The sequence below is a fragment of the Enoplosus armatus genome, chromosome 2 (genome assembly GCF_043641665.1).
Source record: "Enoplosus armatus isolate fEnoArm2 chromosome 2, fEnoArm2.hap1, whole genome shotgun sequence".
NCBI classification, from domain to species: domain Eukaryota; kingdom Metazoa; phylum Chordata; class Actinopteri; order Centrarchiformes; family Enoplosidae; genus Enoplosus; species Enoplosus armatus.
Genome location: NC_092181.1, coordinates 7,280,904 through 7,307,485, shown reverse-complemented (window position 1 = coordinate 7,307,485; position 26,582 = coordinate 7,280,904). Strand labels below are relative to the sequence as shown.

General features: G+C 42.6%; 2 protein-coding genes across 3 annotated transcripts in view; both read left to right on the top strand.

Moving 5' to 3' along the window:
- LOC139297114 (ras and Rab interactor 2-like) overlaps positions 1-17,520 on the top strand; it is a 32,527-nt gene extending 15,007 nt beyond the window's left edge. Inside the window, exons 6-13 of one of the 2 annotated variants that reach the window (XM_070919706.1) lie at positions 750-822; positions 1,539-1,630; positions 6,095-7,507; positions 10,697-10,779; positions 11,046-11,271; positions 11,441-11,572; positions 15,052-15,215; positions 15,590-17,520. In XM_070919706.1, the coding sequence (XP_070775807.1) occupies positions 750-822; positions 1,539-1,630; positions 6,095-7,507; positions 10,697-10,779; positions 11,046-11,271; positions 11,441-11,572; positions 15,052-15,215; positions 15,590-15,916 (2,510 nt within the window). In that variant the 3' untranslated portion in view covers positions 15,917-17,520. Of the gene's footprint in view, positions 1-749; positions 823-1,538; positions 1,631-6,094; positions 7,508-10,696; positions 10,780-11,045; positions 11,272-11,440; positions 11,573-15,051; positions 15,256-15,589 lie in introns of both variants that reach the window. The other variant, XM_070919714.1, reaches the window with a different exon arrangement.
- A 1,842-nt stretch (positions 17,521-19,362) lies between these two features.
- On the top strand, positions 19,363-26,357 carry LOC139297625 (NACHT, LRR and PYD domains-containing protein 14-like). Its single transcript, XM_070920377.1, has 9 exons — positions 19,363-19,551; positions 20,955-22,584; positions 23,260-23,604; positions 23,710-23,877; positions 23,978-24,148; positions 24,348-24,563; positions 24,655-24,828; positions 25,577-25,750; positions 25,873-26,357. Exons 2-9 carry the CDS (start codon positions 20,972-20,974, stop codon positions 25,886-25,888), a joined length of 2,877 nt encoding a protein of 958 aa, XP_070776478.1. The 5' UTR covers positions 19,363-19,551; positions 20,955-20,971; the 3' UTR covers positions 25,889-26,357.
- Positions 26,358-26,582: the final 225 nt, after the last annotated feature.

Sequence of the window (26,582 nt, the reverse complement as noted above, 5' to 3'; positions counted from 1 at the left end):
TACTATCAATTAGCTTATGTTTTAATGCAGCTGTCCCACTAAATTGCTGGTGTAAAGTGATAAAGCGCTGATCTGCACACGATGTGGCTGCAGTAACACAACTCGACTCTTTCAGTAGCTTTTTACTTTTATCTTCAGTAGACGTCTGTAGCCGACCGTGACTTGCACAACATTCGGTCACATGTTTGTTTGCACTGCCTCAAGAGTGACATTGAACAGGTAACACGCTGCAGCTAGCCGTGTGTATGTGTGACTTCACATGTGCATTTCACTGAAAATGAAGTGCACATGTTTAATGGTTAACAACCGTGTTCTTATTACACTAAAACAAATATTTTCATCTGATCCGTGCGTACAATATTTATTCCTACATTGAAGTGCTGTGCTTCAGTACTGGGAGTTAGTCATGGGGCAGTGACAGTGCCAAAGTGTGATGACATACCAGCTGTGGATTTTCCCTGCTGAAATGACAGCACCCACGGGGGGAGGGGAGTGCCTTTGGCTTGGTTTGGCCTTTTAGATGTGGGTCAGCCGCTCTCCAGTTGGCTTCTTAAACTGCACAGAAATGCCGTATTAAGTTAACCTTGTGCATAACTTTTAAACTATTTTTATTTAAAAGAAATACAAATCACAAATCCCCTTTAAGTTACATTGCTCATTAACAAGCCTAAATATTAAATTTGGAAGGGTAAATGGTATCTTGCCTCTATGAATTGTATTTCAATCTGTGTGTATTTATTTCTTTGCAGCCTTTTCTCTTGAGGGATCTGGGATCAGCTTTGCAGATCTGTTTCGCCTGGTGGCTTTCTACTGTATTAGCAGGTAAACAGCCAACATATGTTGTCCATCCATCACACCCCCAGCTCCTCCGTGTTTTTTGCTCTGTGATGAGAGGGTGATTCGAGGATGGGAACTCCACAGATGAATATAATGTTTGTTGAGTAAGCAGCCAGCTCCGAGTGCCCAAGGCTCTCACTTCTTGTTTTAGCTCGTGCCAGCTCGGGAGACCCAGACAGACGCTGGACTTAAAACAGCAGACACCGGAAATAGAGGGAAATTGTGCTGCAATACAACACTTGACATCAAACAGGCATCTGAAATTTTACAGATGTAGATTATGTATTTTGAGCTGAATGTTAACTGACATTCTCAATCCAAGCATGTACGTATTGTGTATCTCCGGAGCTTCATATCTACAGCTTTGGAACGGAAACAAAGGGTGTGTCAGCATGTTTATATTAGTGATGATTGAAAGTGTTTTCACTTCTCTGTATGCCAGTGTTCGGGTTTGTTTTGCCAACCAGACTTATAGCATCATCACTTTTGTTAGCTGTCAAATGAGGACAATGTGCATTATAACCCTGACCATAAAGCACAGAACATTGAACAGTATTGATGAGACCGAATCACGAGTACATTCAAGCATTTGACAGGCAGTTTAATTTGATTACTGCAGCACCTTCCTTGTTTTAATCTTTTCTTATATTGTGTTTTTGTATGTATTTTCTGTCACATTATGTGCCTTTTCATTCATTCAGAGATATCCTGCCTTCCACACTCAAACTCCCAGAGGCCATCGCATCCGCTAAGACCCAGAAAGACCTGGAGGAGGTGGCTCAGCTTGGCGCAGGTAGCCTCATTTATTGCTTTGTTCGTTTGAAAATCTGTACTAACACACATCTTAAGTGACCATAGTGGTGGTTTTGCAAGTTTTAGCATTTTTCAAAACATTCTACAGTTTTTCGATAGATTTCCTATCGTTCAGCCAGCCAGTAGTTTATAATAATGTCACACTGATAAAGAACTGCAGAGACTTGAAATGTGTTTGAGAAAGGTACTCAATCATAGTGAACATTTTGTCTGTGCTTTCCTTTGTGAAACTTCAAGGAATGGGTCAATATTTTGGAAATTTAGATGAGAAGCTTGATGGCACTTGTGACTGTGCCTTAAAGGGACGGTTCACTCAGAAATCTTACCTGTAGTGCTATTTATCCATCTGGATTGTTTCGGTGTGAGTTTCGGAGTTTTGGCGATCTTGGTCGTAGAGATGTCTGTCCACTCTTGAATATAATGAAACTAGGTGGCACTCAGCTTGTGGTACTCAAAGCGGCAAAAAAAAAATACATTTGAAAAAAACTCAACAGCAATGTTTCATTCCTGAAATATTATGACCCGGTCACTCAAGATAATGCACAGACCCTGTGGTGAGCAGTTTCATGTAGGAACTATTTTCTTTCTACTGAACTACATCCGCCAACTGTATCACCTGAGCTAGCGAAGAATGTAAAAGCATTCAATATGCTTTGTATATAAAGTATACAAGATTGTACCACAAAAGTTAAAACACCAGTATTGTACACATTCTCTTCAACCCTAGTGGTGCCAGGGTGCATGTTATAGTAGGTGTAGCACTCACAGGCAGGCAAACAGTCAGTCAACTAAGCAAGCAATTGGAGATAAAACAGCCGGCATTTGTATGCACCGCTTTCATTTATTTTTATTTGTCAATTCACGCTGACCGCTCAGGTCTCTGGTTTCACAGCAGATCTAGCCACTTCATCTCTGTCGAGTTATTCTAGGCTCAGCGGCTATGAAACTGCGGTGAGTCAGCTTCCTACAGTAGAAGCCTACGACATAGCTCAGTGCTTAGTGTGGGTGAGAAGGGAGTGGCGAGTGGAAAGCTACAGTAGGCCGTGTAGTGTCTAAACACACACACACACACATACCGTCACACCACATTCAGACATGTACGGCACACAAGGCTCACAAGTATGAGTGCTAACGTAGCGCGTGCACTAAACTGTGTCACAGCTACTTACAAACATGGTATTGTGCTAAAAGCTGCTATTGTATTAGCTTGCTGGCATTCCTGTGAGTGGACGTGGGTGTAGGCCTGCACTGTAATGCCTTTTGCATTGCTGTTCTTACATTTGATGTGAAGACGTTAAGTGTGAGCCTGCCTGTGAGCCTTTTCTCAGCTAACTCATACAGTCATTAAGGGAAACTCCCTTTCTCCACTGGAAAGCTTCTATTTAAAGACAAAAAGCAGACTGCCTCATTCTGTGTTGTGGAATGTGGGCACACACATGTGAAGCACAAACACATGTTACAAACAGCTTCAGACCTTTGAATATGGCGACGACTTTGAAACCGATTGGCCTTCCCAGAGGCCACGGAGGATGTTGTTATGTTAGAAAGGCACGTTTTTTAATGTTTTTAGGCTCGCTTTACTGATTAGCTTTTGTTGTTGATCATTAAAACTTGTGTCAGTTATGGATACCTCTCATGAACATAGCAATCAACTTGTTTTGTTTAGCCAAGCTAGCAATGTCAGCTGGCTGGAGACTGACATATCTCAGGAGTACTGGATGGAATGCTATGTCATTTTATACAGATGTTCATGTCCCCCTCAGGATGAATCACAACTTTGGTGATTCCTTATCCTTTCTAGCGCCATCATCAGGTCAACAATTGAATTTGTCCTATCCTGTACCCGCAAAACTAATGACATTCCCATCAGCTTACTATACTTAGATATACTTCACTGTACTTTTACTGCTAATTAGCAAATGTTGGCATGCTAACACGCTACAATGAGATGGTAAACATTACACCTGCGTAACGTCAGCAATTAAGCATTGTCATTGCGAGCATGTTAGCGCTCTAATGTTAGCATTTCGCTCAAAGCAAAACAACTTCTCTGAAGCAGCACTAAAAAGTACAGTGTAGCCTCACAGCGCTGCTAGCATGACTGTAGACTCAGCAGTCAAAAACCGGCGTCCTGCGTCTTTTCCTGCGCACCCAAGAATTCGTAAGGACTTAGGAAAAGACAACTGCGGTGCTAAGAGAATCTGACTGTACTTACAACAGCCTACGTTATAATGCAGATGTTACTGACGTGTGTCTGCGCTTTAAATGTTGCTGCTGCAAGGCATTGTGGGATGGCATTATCTCCTTTCCTTTCGTAAGGATGGTTCAGTGTACCCTCTGCCAAAGGAGATAAGAAAGGAAGAGAATTCGACCAGCTCTTAACATGGCTGCCACTTCCATACTTTCAGGTCATTTCACTCAGTTAGGAACCTTCCTAAGCAAAATAGGCTGCAGCCTTAGTCTTGCTATTTACTGGAATCATAAATGTCTCTGTCAGAATTTGTCAGTGGACGTCCATGATACTACTATATGTTCTCGAATAGTGACCTGGATGCCAGGTATTTAATTGAAAAAGGCTTACATAGAGACATGCCTTTATTTCTGCCTTAATGCCTTATCATGTTTTAGTAAGGAGCCTCCCTGTTTTCTGATCTACTCTCATTTTAATTTGCTGTTGATGCTGTTTGCTTTTAATCCATGTGGATGAGGTCAGCTTAATGTACCTACATCTGAGTCATGTGATACTTGATCGGAACGTTTCTTCTCAAACAGAAATACTGTTTTTTATTCACTAATTATTTCTATTGCTTCCATTTTGCTGTTTTTTTTTTTTTTTTAAACTTAATACTTCCTGCACAGATGTTTCACATTAAAAGACCCCCAGCATCTCAAAGTGCACAATTGCTCCTGTTCCTGGTAGGCTTTCAGTTTAAAAACGAAATTGGTATGCTCCATTGACAGTAACTCGTGAAAAGAACAAATTAGAAGCGCTAGAAATTAATAAGTGGAGGAAAGCAGTATTTGTGTGAAATAAAAGAAACCCAGAGCAGCAGAATGTCAAGCATGACATGACTGTTGTTGTACAGATGGAATTAGTGCTAAATTTACCACGTGAGCTATTACAGTACAGGTAATTCCACCCCTCCTCAATGTTTCTTACCCTGCCTATAAGTGACCAGCCTTCATTTGTTGGTGCTGGTCACAGACAAACTGTATTATTTGAGACTCTGAGAATTTGCAGTGTGTTCTTTTTCAGTCAAATATCACAGATAAATATTAAGATAGATCAAAGAGAACAGCACTCATCTCAGTGGAATCAGAGTATCCTATAGGTCAGTCAGTATTGTAAGTGCTATTTGGAGTGAGTTGCCTGCTGCAGTCTTGCTTTGCAGGCAGACTCCACAGTGTCAGGTGGTCATTGCTCACATGGACCAGTGAGAATACCACAGGCAGATTTCAGTCTCCAGACGCCGAGGACATATGAAACTGCTCTGTCTGCTCGACCCCGCTTCTTTAATGCCCCAGGAATGTAAGAGTTAACGTTTCCATTTTTAGCCTGCAGGAACAGTAATCTCTTCATCTATGCTGCAATCACTGCATGGATATTTTGAAAGTGGCATGATTTGTCGCCTGTTCTTTTCAGTTTGGATAAATCATTATGTTGTAACTACATATTTGTGCTTGGATACAGTAGAATCTTTCTTTTCAAGTGGCTATTAAAGCTGAGTGTGTTAGCATGAGAGCTCCCTTGCCAAATAGCTGAAAACAATAGAATGATTCAGTGGAAAAGCACACAAGAACATCAAAGTGGGAGCACATGTCCTCCACTATTATGGGACACTTACACTGTGAATTAAAAAAAAAAGAAACGTAGAGAAATCATATAAATAAGGTTTGCAGATAGCAAAAGATTCGTTTGACAACAGAAAATGGTCCTTAAACTGCTGGGGGAGCTACAGGGAAATACAGCACAATGTAGAAGTATGAGAGAGGAAAACAGAGCAGGAAGGAGTGGAAATACTGGAACTGTGTGCCGTGTTGTGTGTTTAGTTCCCTCCCACTCTGTGATTTGCATGGGCGACTCCCTCTTTGTGTCTCTGGTTGTGTGTCGGCACCCAGTGAATCAGCCAAGAGACACGGGGCTGAACTCACTGCGCTTCTGCTAACAGCAAGACAAAAGACACAACCAAGCAGGCAGACCGGCAAAGAGAAAACTTTGGAAATAGCTGAGGAAATATCCGAACTGTGTGGTGAGAAATACTTGAGAATTCTGTTTTTGTTCATTTTACAACTTTTCTTTAACTGATCTTTTAATTTTAAGACGCCTGATCCCAGTTGCTGTCTGAGGGTATTCCCTTTCTGGGCATCTTGAATTGTCCAGGGAGAAGTATGTGTCTAGCTGAAAGTTAGTTAATGTTTGCCTCTCTGTGTCTGTGTATTACAGGCTTCTGGGACTCTGCCCTGTGCAGTCAACGTCGCTCCTCTCCCCGTCCCTGTCGCCCTCTGAGCCGTACCCTCAGCCCCCAGCGGACAAACAGGAACAGGGAGGTCGAGGGGTCACCGCAGAGACACATCGGGGCTCACTGCGACAGTGCGCCCCCGACCTTACGGTCTCACGCTCCTCCACCTTCCTTTCGTCTGGAGAAAAGACATTCCAGCGGTCCTTTGTGCTTCGTCAACCCCCTGTTTCTCCAGACTCATCACCACCGCCACCGCTGCAAGGACGATCGGCCTTCAAGTGGTGTCAAGTCTGATGACAGCGAAAACAATGCGGGGAAAGCGTCCGTTAAGCCATTAAGCAGCAGTCAAGGTAGCGAGCAGCACGTGGACAACATCAAACTGAACTGCAAATCGCGGCCCCCTCCCCCTCGCCCCCCTCCCCCACGCTCAATGCCACGCCGGCGCCCTGCCCCACCTCCACCTGGTCCTCCAGCAGTTACCACCAGACCCAAGAGCATGCCAGAGGCTGTTGCTGTGTCTGTAAGGCAACAACAATCCCCCAGCAGGCGCCCAGCACCCGCTCGACCACCAATGGGTGCCAAGCATAGCAGTCCGTCCAAAACTGCCAGCTCACCGATCCCAGTGCCTTCAAACCCACCACCTCCAAGGCCTAAGAAGCCCGATCTGGAAGCTCACCGCTGCCACATTGCCCTGGATGATGAGACCATCGCCAAGGCTCTTTCCCGTGCCAAGCTTCCATCCTGCAGGCCTTCACCCGCTGTCCCTGCCGATGTACTACTGGAGAAAAATGCTGGGAGTCCATCCACTCCTAATGAGAGGGGACGCCAGCGGCTCAGTGACATGAGCATGTCTACTTCTTCCTCTGACTCACTGGAATACTCACAGTCTCCTGGATTCTCCCTGGGCCTGGCCCCTAGCCCATCGCGACACCTTAATCATCAAGACCCAGTGGAAGACAGCAGTGAAGATGATGAGGAAGAAGAAGAGGAGGAAGATTATGGGGTCGGCCTGGAGACGGACCTAGAAATGCGCCTTCGTCCGTCCTTCAAAGCGCGACGGCGAAGGGTCGGCGTGAGCCTGAGCGGGGGCTCTTTTATCCTCCCCAGGGCCCTGAAGGGACGCTTCCGCAAGGTGAGCGGCATGCTCAGCTCCCTCATGACCCCGGAGAGACGGGCGGTGAAAAGGATCGCTGAGCTGTCCAGGGACAAAAGCTCATATTTTGGCTCCCTGGTCCAGGACTACATCAGCTTTGTTCAGGAGAACCGAGGCTGTCACACATCAGGGATGGATTTTCTGCAGACTCTCAGGCAGTTTATGACACAGATGAAGGCTTACCTACGCCAGAGCTCTGAGCTGGACCCCCCTATAGAGTCGCTCATACCTGAGGACCAGATCGGTAAGTTGGCCAAGAAGATTGCAAATCTTCTTGAAACCACAAAGTTGAAGATTTGTTGAGATTTGTTGGTTGCGTGGTGGGATCGCGTGGCCTGACTTTGTGAAACATATGTTGTGTTTGAGTCATGTCCCATCTCTGACAGCATTCAGTTCTCCACATGATTTCCTTCCAGCATAATTTGAGAAGTAAAACCTTTTTAGCGCTGCTTCAGAAAGGGATTTCAAAATGACTTTGTTGATTGACAATGTTCAGTGAGTGCCCAGGCTTGCCATTGTCTTGGGAATCAGACATACGAGTTGAAGTTTTCCATATTAGTCTGCCTCATTACTGGTGTTGAGTTACAGAAATGCCAGTGTGCAGTGCCCCAGTGAGTTATTCTTGGCTTCTGTTCATCGGTATAAACTCACAGTGCAGTTGAGGCTGAGTTTGAAAGGCGGAACTTTCATTTAACTGTATTTTTATTAGACCTGAATTGTGTTTAACCTCAGTTCGGTACCTACCAAAATGTGTCTGTAGCACCAATCCAATGTTTGGTCAGATAAGTACTCTATTTGACTTTTAATTGACGCACTATTTCTGTACGGCTGCTTGTGTTTAGACATATAACATTCGAGAACTTTGGCTTCTTTAGTTACATTTTTAAGGATTTGGTAAAAAAACATGGTATCAAAAAAAGCATTGTTGTGATATTAGCACTGAAACTCATAATAATCGAGGTCATGATGATTGTAGAAATAAAGTTTGCAGGCGTGAGCAGCTCTATCAAAGGGATGTTTCATTCCGATCAGATTAGTCTGGACTTGAGGATTTACATGAATATGAAAGTATGCCTTTGCACTCATCTCACATCCCTTGTTCATTGTAAACAATAACAGCAAAGCCTTGTTCCCGAGACAGAGCAGTGATCCACTGGGGTTGTGCTAACAGATGCACATGAAGCATTTCACGCTCACAAATGCTCCCTTTGGAGAAGAATTGTTAAGGTTTTTTAAAAAGCGACCATGGAAGTAAGCAAACCATCATGAGAGAAATCTACTGCATATGCACGAGTGAAATTGTCGTTTTTTTTTACGGTTAGAAGTGTGTCAAAATTACAGCTATTCATTTTCACTTCACATCGAAACAAAACTACGAGCAGGAGCGTGCAGTCTGGCTGACGTCATGCTACAATCCCACAGAATATGTTTAAAAGAAAGGAGAAGTAGGGTTTAGCTGACGCCTGCGCTCCCATCCAGACTGTTTACAGAAAGATTGAGAAGATTACGTTATGTTACGGTTACGTTATGGCTGACATCTTGGGAAAGAAATGCTGAAGTTTGACTCGAAATCCTTTTGTGTTTGTAGTGAAAGGGGAGCTAGAGGTCCATAGTCTTGAGTATTTGTTGGGACTATAATACTTCAGATTTTGTTTGTGAGGTCAACCATCGGGTGTTTTTAAAGGGAGGGTGTACGGCTGTTAACACACGCCCTAACTTATGGCCATGACTGGATAAGGACAAACGGGGAGGATGTGAATGAAAAGGAAAGGCTGTCATCTCTGGGTTGTAAATCTGAAAACTATACATATTTGAAGTTTCATGTGCATTACTTTGAGTTTTTAGTGTATGTGCTTGCTGGAGAGTATGTTGTGTGTGTGTAAACACTGTGTATCACAGACTCTTCTACAGTTGAGGGAAGCCTTTGAACAGGTTGTAGTCTAGATAAAGCCCAATAACAAACATTGCTCAATATACAAAGGAAATGAGCCTTTCTGGAGGGAATCAGGAAGTCCGTAGTCAGAAAGTATGCGGGGGTGTGTGTGTGTGTGTGCACTTGTTCGCCTTTGCACCCATCATTGTATACACATGAGGATCTGATGGATTTATCCAGCCTCTGTAAACACCTCAGGCCTCCCCTTGTTCATGACTTCAGATTTATTTGTCTTAGCAGTGGACTGCCAAACCCTTACCTCAAGCGACCCACAGCACTTGGCTGTTAGACACAGTGTGGAGGATTGTGCTGTAGTGTAAGTGGTACACGTTCACCCCCCCCGTGCCTCCTCTGGTGTTCCTCTGACTCACCATAAAGGCAAACATTTCTCCAAGAACAAGAATCAGGATTCTTGTGTGTGCATGCTCACTTGTGTACGCTGTTGCTTGATATGCGTTTGGTTCGGCGTAGCTCTTTGCATAACCACTGCCTGGAGGCTGGGGATGCTTATGCGTGAATAGTTCAGTGTCAGTACTGGCAGTGGATAATAAGATGCAATTGTTTAAATGTGACATGCTGCACATAGCTGAGGAAGGCAGGACATTATTTGAAGTGTATGTACGTAGGTCTGAGGTACAGATGGAGCCATTGTAGAGGCCCGAGTGCCACCTTTAACTGCATGTTAGCTGAATGAATGGTAAACTTATGGACAGGGTTGAGTTCCATGTGTGGTCCAGTTCCGAGTTGGATTTGTCAAGGTCAGACTCAAGCTGAGACTCTTATACTCTCCGAAGAGCTAAAGGTGGCTAAACGTTCAGGTTGCCCTTCAGCTAAGAAGCAAATATGTAATCTCTCCGGTGAAACCTGACTTTTAGTTCTTTGAATGTCAAACTTCGAGGTTAGTTAGTTATAACTTCTGCTGCTTGATGTTGTTGAAAACCAGGAATTAGAAAGGATTCACGTTCGATTCACTTATTATAAATGCTGTTTTAAAACGTACAAATGCGGCCCTTACTGTATGTATACCAGTCAAGAAACGGATGCGCAGGAGAAATGCACGCAGGAAACCGCCAGCGGCTGCTGCTGTTGAGCTTGTGCAGGAGTGGTGGCTTGGTTTGCTCCTGTTTGAGTAACGTTTGCTAAAGAAATGGCCTTTTTGAATGAAATGGAACTTCAGCAGGAATGAATGAGCCTGAGAGACACACAGGCAGGGTAGGGGAGTCAGAAAATATGACCTGATGGACTTGTTGTTTTTGGTGTTTTTCGTGGGATTTGTTGACAATAAGATAAATATCAAAGAAAGCACCATGATCACCCTGCAACTATATCTTCAGTGGAATATTAAGGACATGTTTGGGATTGTTATGATAATAACCCTTGACCCCAGCTAAATCCTATATCATTGGCCGATGAGGTTTAGCTTCTGAGGTTGATCTCATTTTAGTGTTTATGACAATATTATGGTTTGTGATGTGTGTGTGTTACTGTCATCCTTTACAGACCAGGTGCTAGAGAAGGCCATGCACAAGTGTGTCCTAAAGCCTCTGAGGAGTGTGATCGAGGTGGCTTTACACGATTTCCAGGTAAGAGATTAGTGGAATCTTGTTATCCGGCAAGGTTGCTGATGTGGATGTTAGAGATGTTTCTGTGTCTCTGCTGTCCTATTTCACAAATATCATAAGAAACGGATATTTTCTAGATAAGAATCACTTTATTCAAAGGCATTGTGAACAGAATCCTTACACACAGGCTTACTTATCAACAATATCTGAATAAAAGATAGACACTGGGACACTGGTCGACTGGGTAAATGAACCTTGCCATTAACTCGCCCTGTTGTTCTCGACAGGTGAGCAGCGGAGCTTTGCAGCAGCTGAGGGAGAACCTGGCCCTGGCCAAGACCAAGAAGCCCCAAGAGCTGGGGGTAGACGGAGCCGTGCCCCCTGACCCCCTGGCTATTGAGAAGATCCGCCACAAGTTCCTAAACATGAGGAAGATGTACTCCCCTGAGAAAAAGGTGTCACTGCTGCTGCGCGTGTGCAAACTCATCTACACCATAATGCAGGATAACTCAGGTATGGAGAAGCCTTTCACAAAGTCGTCTTTTTGCAATATGAAAGGTTTTGTGAGGCAGCTTCAGTTTCCGTCTTAGTTTCAGATTCTGCTCACGGCGATGTCCTCTGCTCCCTCTGTCTGACCACCACACCTACCTGCCTCTCTGCTCTCTTGTCTGCTTCCTTCCAGGGAGGATGTACGGTGCAGATGACTTCCTGCCCATGCTGACTTATGTCGTGGCTCAGTGTGACATGCCTCAGCTGGACACAGAGATCCAGTACATGATGGAGCTGCTGGACCCATCTCTGCTGCAAGGAGAGGGTAGGTCCTCTTGGTTCGCTCCATTTTAGTGATCGGGGACTTTCATGTTATAAACAGGGTCTGTACAAGGTCTTGAAAGTTTGGAAAATGCTTAATTTTAACCGTCATGCTTTCAAGGTTAGGAATATGCTCGCTTGATTTTCAACAAAATCTGGTGTTTCATCACTCATGAAAACCAAAAACCATTTCATATTTGAAATGACGAGATCCCATCGTCTTATCTGTTTGTCCTGATCAAAACAAACAATCAAACTTAATATGAACAGCTGGTAAAATAAACAAAGTGACAATATACATTGATTGCTGTGGGTATAAAGGAAACTTTATTTTTTGCAATTGCATTTCTAGTAACAATTTAGATGTGGTGATAAAGGCGTAGAGAGTCTGGACATTTTTGGTTGGCTTTGTACCCCTCTCCTGTATGTACATTAAGTACGGAGCAGGTGTCTTTAGCTTAGCTTAGCATAGAGCCTGGAAGCAGGGGAAAACAGCTTGCCTGGCTCTCTTTTCATAAGTCACTAAATAACAAGCTGTATCCTTTGTTTAATCTGTACATTAAAAGCTATGCAAAAGTGACAAATTGTGATTTCATAGTGAGATACATGCTGTAACTATTATTTGATAGTATGACAGGGAATCATGTAGAGTGCTGAAATTGTTTCAGCATGTAGCTCCCCTGAAAACAATATTTTTTTTTTACATTTCTGTTTGTGTGCGCATTAAACACATGAGATTCAGCATGTTTTAGATTAGATTTAGATGTGTTTTTGAACTTTGGACAGAGCCAGGCTATCTGTTTCCGGTCTCTATGCAAGGCTAGGCTAACCACATGCTAACTTCAGCTCGGTACTTCATTGATCTTCTCATCTCACTCTCAGAAAGACAGCGAAGAAGTGCATTTCCCTAAATGTACCATAAAGTACCATGGGCTCCTGAGCTGTTTCAATGTTTCAGAAGGCATTTACCTCCGCTTCAAGTTATATAATGTTGGATATTTCCTTCATGAGGTCATGCAGTGTGGCGTGAGGTTAATGTGCCTTCCAGCCTGTTGTATAACCTGGTCAACGGAAGGTCTGTCCAGGAGGAAGCACTCAACCGTGTGTCAACAGAAGGCGTACCTCCAGTTGAATGGTTGGAAATGGCTGATATCATTAGAGGTCAAGGCTGGGGGTCACATATTAGAAGTCTTCGCCATCAAGAGGCTTTTTTTTTTTCAAAGGCACAGGCAATTTTCACAGCAGGTTCGATTCACTCTCATTCACCAAGTGGACACAAACACGACTCCCAATGAATGTTGCTCCATGTCTGCGCAATGTGTAAATAAGTCACTGTTTGCTAACACGTTGGCTATATTAACTTTATAAGGTGATGATATGTCAATGGTAAATGGACTGCCTATATATAGCGCTTTTCTACCTTAACTGACAAAGCGCTTTACAATTTTGACTCTCATTCACCCGTTCATACATGCACACACACACACACACACTCACACAGCGATGGCGGCTGAGCTGCAGGGAAATGTTGTGTGGAAACAGCTTGCGGTGCTGCCGCCAACTGATTTCTAAAGCTAAAGCCACAAAGATGAAATACAGGTTCATTTTCATGTTTGTATGCGTATTTGAGATCTAATGAACAAGTGAAGAAAAGTTTGCCATCCCTTTAATTTCTTTTAGTGCAAGGGATCAAAATGACTATTTCATCATTTGTTGTTCTTGCTTAAATGTTGCAACTCTGTCGTCTTAGTTCTGTCGTAGAAACAAACATGGCAGGTTATTTTACACTGGTTACGTATTAGTTTTGAGTTTTGAGCCACTATAAGCTTCTAGTCACAACAGAGTAGGAAAGGCTGTAGCAGAAAAACCTGTGAGTGTATTGAGTTGACTAAGGGTGCATTTTCTGCTCTGACATGTCTCGCTTTGAATTTACTGGGCTTTTACAGTACGGTAAAACACACAAACTACTGTGTGATGAAGAAGCTACGTCACAGAAGACATGAGTCAAAATTCAGCTTAAAGCTCTTTGGAATGTTCCTAATCACTGCAGTATGGGCAGTATCATGGTCAGCACCATCAACGTCCACTGTGAAGAAGAACAGCTGTGGTTGGAGGCGTTATGTTTTCTTGTCCATGCACGCGATATCTCAGGAAAGCCGTGAGGGAATTTCTTCAACTTTGGCACAAACGTCCACTTGGACTCAAGGATGAACTGATTAGAATTTGGTGGTCAAAGATCAAGGTCCTCAGGTGAGGACCTCACAAAAAACGTTTTTTGGCCATAAGCCATAAAGTGATGACCATATTACAGAGTTGGTCATAGGTGACTCTTTTGACTTAAAGGTCAAAGGTCACTGTGACCTCCAAATAGGTTTTTAGCCATAATCTAAGAATGAATTGGACGATTCCAGATTTCACACACATGTTGACTGGGACGACACAATGATTACACAATAAACTAGCACAGGGCGGGCTTTCCTCCATCTGGTCCATCCTGCCTTTCACTTCCTGCCTCATTCTGAATTTCGAGCGTCATCGGAATCACATGACTGCAAACAATGTACTGGAGCGCGCCGAGCTAATCGTGACCCTGTGAGTTTCACCTGCAGCTCATAGAGAGGCTTTGAATCTAAAAATGCCCGGAGAAAACAAAAGCACCACATTTTCTGTAGCTGTATTCTATAAGAATCCATCTTTACATAGTAATCAAGTACATGTGTACCTGTTTAGCCAGTACACCTATGATAATCCTTCATTAATCAGTTCAACAATGTATAACCACTGGAATCATGTATATGTATCATCAACATAGTGATAACTTTTATTTAGCCAAAAATTACACTTTGTTCAAGTATTCACTACATATAATATATGAATCTGGAACAAACATGGATGTAAACTGCAACTTACTGGTTGGCGGAGGCATACAACTGCGGGGCGGTAATTCTAGTTTCGGAAGAGTTTTCTTGTGGGAGATGAAGTCATTGTCATTAGTTTTTTACGTGTTTGTTTAGCTTATTCTAACACAGGTCTTTTACCAGGACCATCTAAGCTGAGTTGAGTTTACCAGGAAGGTTCGTCAAGAGTAATTAAGTCAAGTAATTTGAGAAATGTAGGCATAGGAAGTCCAGCCAGTGTTTGATTTGAATGGTCAGGAACAGGTTGAGAGGAAAAAGGAAGCCGTATCCTCCCAGAATCAAATATTTTCCGATCAGCGTCAACCTATCTGGCACGTGAGGTCATTGTAGAATTGTTCAAGTGTGATGTGTTTGAAAAGTGCAATTTCTTGTTCTAAGTCAATTCTGTTACAAAGTAGGAAGTTTGTCACCTCTCTTGATAACTTTTTACATGAGTCTATGTAACGTCAGCTGGTTTCATTTCTAGATAACTGACCCTGACATGTTTCACTGTCAGTTCTGTTTGGTTTCTTTTTCTCCATCAAGCCTCAAACATCTTTCTCTCCTTTCTTTCTCTCCCCCCCAGGAGGCTACTACCTGACCAGCGCGTACGGAGCCATGGCCCTCATCAAGAACTTCCAGGAGGAGCAGGCAGCCCGGGTGCTGAGCTCCGAGGCCAGGAACACTCTGCACCAGTGGCACCGCCGGCGCACCACCCCGCGTTCAGTGCCGTCTGTGGACGACTTTCAGGTATCACGCCTGACCTGAACCCAACTTGAACATCCAGGCAGTGAGTCTAAGTTGTACCAATTCCAAATAAATCCAAACATCGTGTTCAGCGTTGGAAAGGTGCATGAAAGGTGCTATGTTTTGGCCCTCATCAGTGACAAGAAATATATCTACATTTCGACTAACATCCACTTGTGGATCTGTGGTTCAGTTTTTTTGGTGGAAATCGCCATCTAGTGGAAGATTTAAAAACTGCATGTGATTTATTTTTACTGCTATAACTGCATGTGTTATTTCTGCCTGCTTGCTTGACTAATGAGTAATTCTTCTTGTATTCATTGATTAATGTTTGTACCGCCAAATGTTAACACAGGACTTTTTGTTTCTCTCTGTAGAACTTTCTCCGTGTAGCCCTGCAGGAAGTGGACACCGGCTGCACGGCCAAAACCCTGGTCGTCCAACCTTACACAACCACAGAGGAGGTCTGCTCGCTCTGCGCTTACAAGTTCAAGATCCCTGACCCTGAGAACTACGCACTGTTTCTGGTCACCGAGGACACCAGCCAGCAGCTCGCCCCGGACACACACCCTCAACGAATCAAAGCCGAGCTCCTCAGCCGGCCCTGTGCACAGATCTTCCACTTCCTCTACAGGAGGGTGCCTAACCTTAACCTCTGTATTCCTGCCATCATGCACAATGGAAACTGCCTTCACGTTGAATAGTGGAGGAGAATGTAACAGCTTGCTGCACTTGATCCTAAACAATAGTTAGCGGTATTCTTGTGGTGCTTGTAGATGTTTGTTCTGTAGATAGATTTGAGGACGTCTGACTGGAAACAGAAACCAAGCTGTATATTGGCATATTGATGCAGATATAACATGTCTTTGATCAAATATGACGCCATGCAAACGATAAGGTGATTTATTGTTATGAGGAACTATGGGTAGGATGGAATCTGGAAAGTGGGTCAGGAAAGCAAAGAATGGTAAGTTTGTTGCAAGTTTAGTTCAAGTTATCAACAAGTCAACGATTTAGACCAGTGGTTCCCAACCTTTTTCTTAATGACCCCTATTTTACCATTGTATATACACTGACACCCCCCACGGCCCCCCCACCCACATACTTTTACACAAAAAGTAGCCTACTTCTTTTGAAATATCTTTATGTATATTTCATTATCTTCATTGCATCCAAACCAATCACAGCACAGAACAATTAACTTAATACCTGCAGGATGTTTGTGTAAAACTAGCAATTTGTATACAGTTCTGAACGGACTATTTCCTATGGATATTGCAAAGTATCAGACGATTTTTCCTTATATTTTTCGGAACACAATTCTATGTGCATATTATGATTTTCTTTTCATTTCACTATCATACATACATTAATAGTCAAAGCAGCCTTCCTGGCTTCATAATAAATAAATAAATAAATAAAGATATGAACTTCTAAAATAACGCGTAAATGTAGTTGCTGTCTTACCAGAAATTAATTAAATGCATGTATATTATGTGCTTTGGTGACCCCTGATGGGGGTCAGCACCCCCAGGTTGGGAACCACTTATTTAGAGTCCATTTGGCCCTTATCTGGTTTGATTAGGCTGTATGCTGAGTGTAAATTGTTGGATTGTGTGTAGGTTTGCAGGATTTTTAGTGTGTGAAGTGTTAGAGGTGAAAGTCCTTCATATTGTTGGACATCATCAAAGACCTCAAAGCAGAGGTCGTACAGTTTAATACTGCATTGTATGTAACCAATGTTTGCCTTAACTGCTGTTACCCCAGGTGCCTTAGAGAGGAATGGAACATTCTGAATGCTACTGAAAGCTTTCAGCTGTCATCCAGTGATAAGTCAGCTTTCATCAAAATGACCCGGATAAAAACATCATGCTAAAACATTGATTTAATAAGTAAAATGGTATGACGGTTTTTTATTGCTCTTATGTTTATTGTCTGCAATTGCTGGTCAATTGTAGCTTGTATGTCTGTGTAGAAATATTTTTATATTCAAATGTTTCCTTTTTTCATCACTAAAGGGACAAAGATTTGTACTCTGATTTAATATTTCTGTACTGGACTCAATAGTGGACTTGGATTTATGCCAGTTATTTCTCAAAATTCAATAAAAAAAACACAGTTTCTACTGTTTGTTATGGACATTTTGCTGCATTATTTTTGACAGGAAGTGTCAATTATTGGGCATAACATACTTTCTCTGTGGATCAGTATTACCCTGAGAGTAATGACATACAACATCCTATAAAATGTCACACGGATTTCGATCCACAAACTGTATACATATACAATAAAAATGAAACCTACTACAGGGGTCTAAACGCACGGTGGTATGATAGGAGCATTTTTGTTGGTTTGATATATATAATCAAATGAACTATTCCTGAGGGAGCTTTCTCCAAGAGTTGTCACACAGTGAAATATGAATCAGCCTCAGGAATTTTAAACATTGACCCTCCAATGCCTTTGATCGCAGCCATTTGAAACTGGTCCAAACACATAAGTTACATATTCACAATAAGGTATTGTGTAGCTTACTAGGTCCCAACTAACTGAATAGCTTCCTGGAACTGTTTGTGAGTTATTAACCATCAAATTAGCCCTCCCACAGTCCCTTTGATAAGGAGTAATATATTGTTAGTCTCACTCTTTTAACACAGCCTTGTCGTAGCTCTCTAGTGTTGAACCCTTACTGACCCCAGTTCACTTTTACTCCTGACTTGGGTTCATTTAAAGAATGGCTTCTTTACCGAACACATGAAGTGTTCAGTGTTTGTGCACAGAGGCAGAGTTTGTCTCACTCGACAAACTCTGAGCCTAGTCTTAAAACAGAGATCACTTGTGATAAGGGGGGGGGGGGGGGGGGGGGGGCGATAACAAACTAGAACAAAGACGGACTGAGCCTTATCTATTGGTCTTGTTCTGCTCAGTGAGAACTAAAGGTAATGATGGTGGTGAGGGATCAAATACAGGTCAGTGGGTGAAGGCAGGCGGTCAGAAGCACCACTGAATATCTACTCTCTAACTATTGCAGTACAGTTCATTATTGTGTAGCTTCAAGTCATTTGGCGATGATGAAAACATGGCGAGTGTTTACAGTTCAAAAATGTTGCAAATTGTGAAAATAATGACCATTATAGGAGGAGAATCCTCTGAACCACAACATACTGGTGTGCAATCACACTGAAAACCTATGATCTGTAATGTAAATGGACTGGGTTTTTTTTTTGCATGTTCATATTAACAGGCTTTAGAGGCTGAATGGAAGTTTTTCCCCAGCCTTCTAACTTTGGTTAAGATTGGTCATGTTAGGTCTTATTTGACAGTACAAATACATCAGGTGTGCATACACCACTCACCATTCCTTTCCTTTTTCTTTTTTTTTTAATCATATGTGTCAAACTCAAGGCCCGCGGGTACAAATGTGGCCCGCCACGTCATTTTATGTGGCCCGCGAGAGCTTAAAAGGTCTGAGTGTCTAAAAATAAATAGGTCAAAAGAGTGCTTTGACCAAAAACTACATTTCCCACAATGCCTGTCGACTATGATACCCGCGAAGTGACGGCTCACCGCCACTACACGGCAGTGTTTCCACATCAATGCTAATGAGTGGAATTCAGAAATAAATAATGATCCCAAAATGTCCAGGAAGAGAAAAGTTGATGCAGACGGAAGACTGTTTCAAGAAAGATGGGAAGATTTTTCAGAGTTATTTATTATGTTATTTTTCTTCATTCACTTGGATAGTTTGATCCATGATTGATGGGGTTATGTGGGTTTCATAAGCTGACAAATTAAAAGGATTTATGTTATAACAGAGCAACAAACAAACATATTTTTTCTATGCAACTGCAATGTTTGTGACTTGAATAAGTAATAAATTCAGAGTTATTTAACATTAAGGAGTAGTTACATTTATTTTACATTACATTCGATTACATTTAGTTACATTTATAAGTTACATCTGGCCCTTTGAGGACAGTCATTACGCTGATGTGGCCCTCGGTGAAAATGAGTTCGACACCCCTAGACTAGAGTCTAGACTCTAGGGGCTGTTTTTGTGTGCGAGAGAGAGAAGTAAAGTCTGTGCGGTGGTGGGCACACCCATCCACGTTCCTGAGTGGTCACCTATAGGTGCATCCGCGCTCAACCCACCCCGATTCGGGTGCCAAACTCAATGATGTAGTTTTGGACTTTGCACCTTCGTGAACTGAAAGCGTCGCACGTATTTTTTTTTTTTTTGTTTTGTTTGTTTGACGTTTGTCTAACGTTAGAGCGCAAGTGAGCGTCACTGCCTCGCCTCCGTGTCTGTACGGGAAGGGTGATGTCCTCGTGCTTCTCGGTAAGTATGTTTTGACGTCTTTAGCAGCTACAACAACGTCACTAGCTAACGCTTAACGTTAGCCAAACTGTTTTAGCACGAGTAATTAGGCTAGCCAGTTGGGTCTCGCTTTTTACGTGAACTAACAACTCAGCACAGCAGTTCAGGAAACGGCGTAACGTGAACTTGTCACTATGGTTACTTTCGTTTTCAAAGAATTAGCCACAGTCTCAGTATATAGCTAAACATCTGTAAGTGACTAAGTGGTTAGCGTTAAACTACTGTATTTTACAAGTGCTTCGGCTCAACAGAGTTTCAATTAGCTCTCCTAATTTTGAATTTGGAAATTAAAAGGAAAGCGTCCGTATCAAATGAGGTAACAAGTGACGCAGGAAGTTTATCAGAGCGTCACAACACTGTGCAACTTGTGTTGATCCCTGATTGTAAATCGTCGTTGAAGTTAATGGCCATGATCAAATAATGCTGTCAATCGGAATACTCATTATAACAGTGTGCACTGGCCGTTTGCTCAAGATTATACGAGTATATACGGAAGTGAGAATTTGGAAATGCTGTAGAGTAAGAGTGGCTTTTGAAAACATTCATCTGTCTATCTAGTTATATTTCTTATAAATACTGATAAGGCTAGAACCTGACTTCACTCTACAGTAAATCCTACGTCTATACATTTGGGATTGTGCTTCACTGCATCAGTTTACTGTTTCTGTTAGATACATGTAATCAGCTGTAATGATACAGTAAGATGAACAACCCTGAACCACAGTTCACACTACTGTAACAGACAGTCATCAAAAGAAAAAGAATACATATTTTTCTCTCCGCCTTTGCCGTGAATTTGAAATGCATTGCAGGGTTGATGCGGACCAGGTTAATGATTCAGGGAAGGATGCGTGCTTGCGAATACATGTTGCATGGACTCAGTAATCTGTGCGCTCAGTGATCAGCTGTGACCTTGATGCTAAGATGAAGTTTCTGTATTCTGTATCCATGTCTGTATTTAGCAAGTCAGTTTGGCTGAATTGAGAGTTTTGCACATTGAAATGTCGCTGCGGAAACTGAGCCAAAGCAATCGTAAAATAATGTAATACCTTTTTATGGACCAAAGCAAACATGTCATGATTGTGCAGGAATCCATCCCATCCTCAAAATCTCCGGCTATTGTGTTTATAGGTTGATAAATGATGTAGCAACATGTAGGCTAATCTTGTTGTTTACACTCTGTACCTGTCAATGGAAGTGTATCTATATATCCTGGGAGTTGAGTTCCTCTGCCAAAACACACTATAGATACAGAAATAAGACCCTAGCAAACAAGACAACTGTTGTTGTATTTTGTGTAGCTGAACAGTAAGTTATAGCTTTTTTTATTTTATTTTACGCTCTCCATCTTCACATCTTTTCAGGAACCACCGCCTCTGCGATGGATCCCCAAACATATCTCAAAACCGCACTGAAGAACAAATATCAGAAACTGAACGAAGCGTACTCTGAAAATGCATTACTTCCTCCAAGACTTTGCTATCGGGAGCTCAAGCACGAACACGCGTTATCTAATTTGCACCAGCATGATTTTAGATATGTTGACAAGTCTGACAAAACTCTTATTCTTGTTTTTGATGCCGTCCCGCTCGCAGATATTTTATCATGTGACTGCCAACATAGCAGCAGCAAAAGAACAGTTATCACTTTGGGAGTGTGTGGAGTTGGGAAAACCACAACAGTGCAGAGTTGTGCTCTCGAGTGGGCCGAAGGGAAAGGGTACCACGACATCCGCTTCCTCTTTCCCCTGACTTTCTGGGAGCTAAATTTGCTAAAACACGAATTGAGCTTAATTGATCTCCTCCAGACATTTTACCCTGATTTGAAGAAGCTCAGTGCTTCCACCTTAAATGGAAACAACGTGTGGTTTGTCCTTGACGGACTGGATGAGTATCATCTCCAGCTAAACTTCAGCTGTCCAACTGTGAGTGGTGTTTCTGAGGTATCCACAGTGGACGTTCTAGTGACCAATCTGATCAGGGGGAATTTGCTTCCCAGTGCTCATATATGGATAACGTCCCAATATGCAGCATCAACACAAATCCCTGATTGCTATTTACTTAAAGAGACCGAGGTTCAAGGGTTCAGTGATGAACAGAAGGAGCAGCACTTTAGGACAGTTATCGGTAATGATGATCTGGCCAACAAAGCCATTGACCACGTGAAAATATCGAGGAGTCTGGACTTCCTTTGTCAGATACCGCCAATCTGCACCATCATGGCAAAAGTTTTGAAGAATCATCTAAAAGCAGATGATGGGTTTAAAATCAATCCTTTGAATCTAACCCAGATTTACATAAATCTGGTCAAAGCATCAAACTCGGATATTATCGCCAAGTTGAAAAAGCTGGCACTGCTTCGGATGGGAGAGGGTAATGTAATGTATGAGTATGATCTTACAGGGAGTGACATAAGTGTTGGGGAAGCGTCAACTTTGTCCAAAGAGTGTCCACTTGTGTTGAGAGAAGAGAAGGGGCTGCATAACACCGCAGTGTTTCGCTTTGGCCACTTGAGCATTCAGGAGTTCTTGGCTGCGTCTGCTAAATTGGACGCCATTGAAGCGATTCTTGTCCAGTCTGTTTGTTGTCAGTATCTGGTGGACGTGGCTCTGCAGCATACTGAGGGAAAATGGGATGTCTTCCTTCGCTTCATCTTTGGCCTCATTAAGGAACGTGGTATGTTGGATCCCACCGATCCGCTGTTTAACTACACCAAGAAGAAGATCCTTGAGAGCATTTTGTCTCACAGCGCTGTGGGTCTGTTCCACTGTCTGAGGGAATACGACAGCCAGGCTTTACTGAGCGAAGTGAAGTTCTTTCTGGAGTTTGGCTTCTCCCCAATCTGTGAATTCACGGCAATGCATTGGACATTCATGGTCCAAAGGGTCAGAGCTTTTGAAGGGATGCAAGAGAATTTTGAGATGCAAGTGTCCACGAGATGTGATGAAAGACTCCTCAGGCATCTACCAGCTGTTTTGAAGTCCAAGAAAGCCATGTAAGTTTGTACTACTTGGATTCATTTATATACATACATTCCATGAATATTTGGACATTTGCACATTTTTTTGTAGTCTTGGCCTTCTGTTCCAGCAGAATTAGTTTAAAAAAAGTGCTTGAACGGGTCACCTCACCCAAATCACAAAAAAAGAATTCATGCACCGATTGTGGTATAGATATAAGTTGAATTTTTAAAAGGGCCAGAACGCCCTTTTTAAAGTATTGTCTCTCAATACTTCCCTACCCTGTCTGGGGCTCTCAGGCCCTAGCCGGCTCATTCCTCCTGAAGATGAAACATTTTTGGGTTCATAAATACATAGGTTTCTTTTTTGAAAAAGACTCAAACGTTACTCAAACTGGAGTAAATAGTGCATTTGTTGAGGAGAATTTTCTGATGTGGATTAATACACATATGGTGCACAAGTGAATATTTACTGCAACAGGTCAGTGTATGTGGGATTGACTCCAAATAAACCACAGTGTGTACAGTACATGCCACCCAGTGTAACGGTGTGGCTCACTGATGTGTTTTTGATTAGTACAACAATGAGGCTCTATGGCACAGGGGAATAAGATATTTGAGTTTGGATACACAGACACTACATCTTAGACAGGGTTATCATTTATGTGGCCCATAATTTGTCATGTGTCCTCGACTCCCATCTCCTTGCAGGCTGCGATTCTCAAACCTGACAGATAAGTGTTGTCCAGCCTTAGCGGCAGTCCTGAGCACAAAAGTGTCCTACCTGAGAGAGCTGGACCTGGGATACAACAGCATCAGTGACAGTGGAGTCAGGAAACTTGTGGAGGGGCTGAGCGACCAAAACTGCAGACTGAAAACACTCAGGTTGCAAGGCTGTGACGTGACCTCGCACGCCTGTGAACACCTGGCCACAGCCCTGATACTGTCCCTTAAACTGCAAGAGCTGGATCTCAGCATGAACCAAATCGGAGACGATGGACTGCGACATCTTGCAAATGGTTTGAGATCCCCTGAATGCCGGTTAGAAACACTGAAGTAAGTGTTGGGAAGTACAGATATTGATATCAAACAATGATAATAAAATGACACAGGTAAGATGCGTTTATGTAATGTTGCTATGTCATTTTTTTTCCATCGTAGACTATCACAGTGCAACATTGAGCAACAGGGCTGCTATTATCTGGCCTCCGCTCTGCAGGAGAACTCCAGCCACCTGAAAGTTTTGGATCTGAGCATCAATATGGTCGGAGACAAGGGGGCCAATGAGCTCTTTAAGAAATGTGATATATCGCAGCTGACAAAGCTGGAGTGAGTATGAGTTCATATAAATGCATGCCGCTTGGCGACATAAGTGAATGGACATTAATGATCCAGTAACGTTTTGTATGTCTTTATATCTCTTTGGCAGGATGTACCACTGCGGCCTCACTGCGTTAAGCTGCCGAAGTATCGGGGAAGCTTTGAAGTTTGAAACCAGCACTCTGGTAGAACTCAATTTGAGCAACAACAACTTGAAAGATGAAGGGTTTGCGAACATCTGCGAAGGAATGTACGCATGGTGTAGTCTGGAAAAACTCAAGTAAGGACGCCTCGCTCTTATATTTCTCCTTTGATTACTTACTGACAGAAATGGGCAAAAAAAACTGGGATGGTGGAATTATTTTTCCCTAACTTCAGCAAGTTTGAGTGTTAGAATGTTTTCTGCAGTCTAAAATGCTCACGTGCTGATAACATCCCTACATCATTGATTAATTACATTTTCTCTTATTTCCCTGCAGTGTTTCAAGATGTGGAATCACTGGTAGGGGTTGCATGTATTTGGCCAAGGTCCTGTGTTCAGTCTCGCAGCTCTACAGTGGGTGGATGAGAAAAACAGACTGGCAGGCAGTCGAGCTGAAAGTCCTTGACCTCAGCAGGAACTGCCTCAGAGACAAGGGCGTCAAAGAAGTGTCAGCTGGACTGAAGAATCCGTACAGCCATCTGAAAACGCTCAAGTAAGTTATTTTCAAAACATCGTCTTCATTACACACATGTGGTTATGTTAGAAGAACAGCTGTGCTATGATATGATTTTGGTCCGTTTCAGCCTGAGTCACTGCAGCCTGACTAATGACTGTTGTGCTGAGCTTGCATCAGGATTGGCGTCAAAGGAGAGCGTCATCAGCGAGCTGGACCTGTCTGGCAATAACCTTCAGGATAAGGGAGTGAAGAAACTCTGCGTTGGACTCAGAAGCCCTCAATGTCAACTTGAGAAATTATCGTACGTTTTAAAAAAAAAAAAAAGAATTATTATTACTTCTTAAAGAATTCCTACAAACGAAATGAACAGATTATTTGTTGTCAGTCAAAACTTGGGTCCAGATAACTCATAGCCATAACTCATGGGATTTTACTAAATGTATTGTTGTTCTATGCTGATTTCTACCTCTGTTGCCATATGGAATTTATGGAGTCATACATTATATGCTGTGTGGCCTCTGTGGGGTTTTATTCAGAATATTCAAAACAAGCTGAATGTGGAAGAGGGGCAGGGCTGTGGAGAAATACCGTATTCTGTAGGCTTCTGTATGGACAATCTGGAGTGCACGGAGAGGCCGGCCAGTCTATTTACTGGTGCATTCATGTTTGATATTATCTCATGTCTGATATTAGTTTGAATGGACCTCCATCAGGAGCTATCTGATCAAAGCGTCAATATACAAGACTACATATCTGACCAGACATTCTGTGCCAGCTTTCTGTGCTGTGTCTGTTATTAATACTTGGCGCTACAGACACATTTCACATTGTATCCCAGCCCTATGGAACAGGCACTGAAATCAGAGTCAATGTTCTGATCCTTATTGTCTCACTAATTGAACACTGATTAATTATACAATAACCACATAATACAGTCACTACAATTTCGTAAGGACATCTCAAAATATTTATTTGCAGCCTCAGTTCTGCACACTTTGTAGGGCTCCAGTGAGCTGGTATCAACTCAAGTACGTCTTGTTTGTCTCCAGACTGAGGAGCTGTGGCCTGGGCTCGAGGAGCATTCAGTCCCTGACCACTGCCCTGAAGTCAAACAGGCAACATCTGGCAGAGCTGCATCTGATGGGCAACAGTCTTGAAGACTCGGGAATCAGGATGCTTATGGAACTAACAAAGAACAATAAGTACTCCTTACATACCATAGAGTGAGTACTGATATTGATGATGCCATATCCACTCTAAAATGACTACATGTCTGACCGCAAATGAGGTGTTATTCACATCCAGAAGCATTCACGTGCCCCGTCTTTATTTTCTTATCTTTCAGTGTCTCGGCAGATTGAGGGGACTGCAGACACAAGGACACAGACTGCCCAAGCTGTTTCTTCGACCACATATTTGCCAGTATTTCAGTGCATATTGTAGCTACGATATGAAGTTCTGTTGAGTCCACCTTTGCTTCATACATTTGGCTTATCTACTCTGTTTAAAGATTGTTATCAGAAAATATGAGAATATACCCAAAACATATCTTAGAGCAAAAGCCTGTCAGGAATTTAGAATATTTGTTGTGATCTATTTTTTTTATTGCTACTTTGTTACTGCTGATATATTTATGTTTTTATACAGTACCTTCGTTCTAAACCACTTGTGTTTTCTTAGGTTGCAGTGCACGGCATTTGAAAGCAAGAGAAGTGAGAGAGACATGTTTGATGAATGTGTGTGTGTGTGTGTGAGAGAGAGAGAGAATCTATTGAAGAAACTGAAATAAGATGTAATCTCTGTGACCAAAAAATAAACTCTTTACTTGTTGTTCTGTGAGGTCCTCGTTGATCTATTTGTTGTAGCAGTACTCCATCTTGTGGCCAAACCTCGTCATTTCAGTAAATGACGCGTTTGACGCCAGTTGACACAGCGGTACCTTGGCTGCGTCTGTGTCAGCCCAGCACAGCAGACAGCATCTCCCGTGCCATCGCAGTGAACCCGTGAACGCACCTCTGAAAGCGGGAAGCAGGTATGATATGGGACATTTTCCAA

Excerpts from the sequence above, each read along its gene's own strand:
- LOC139297625 (XM_070920377.1), top strand. The coding sequence starts at position 20,972 with ATGGATCCCCAAACATATCTCAAAACCGCACTGAAGAACAAATATCAG. Across the intron at positions 23,878-23,977 it reads TCGCAGCTGACAAAGCTGGA|GATGTACCACTGCGGCCTCA; the intron begins GTGAGTATGAGT and ends TCTCTTTGGCAG. Across the intron at positions 24,829-25,576 it reads TGTCAACTTGAGAAATTATC|ACTGAGGAGCTGTGGCCTGG; the intron begins GTACGTTTTAAA and ends GTTTGTCTCCAG.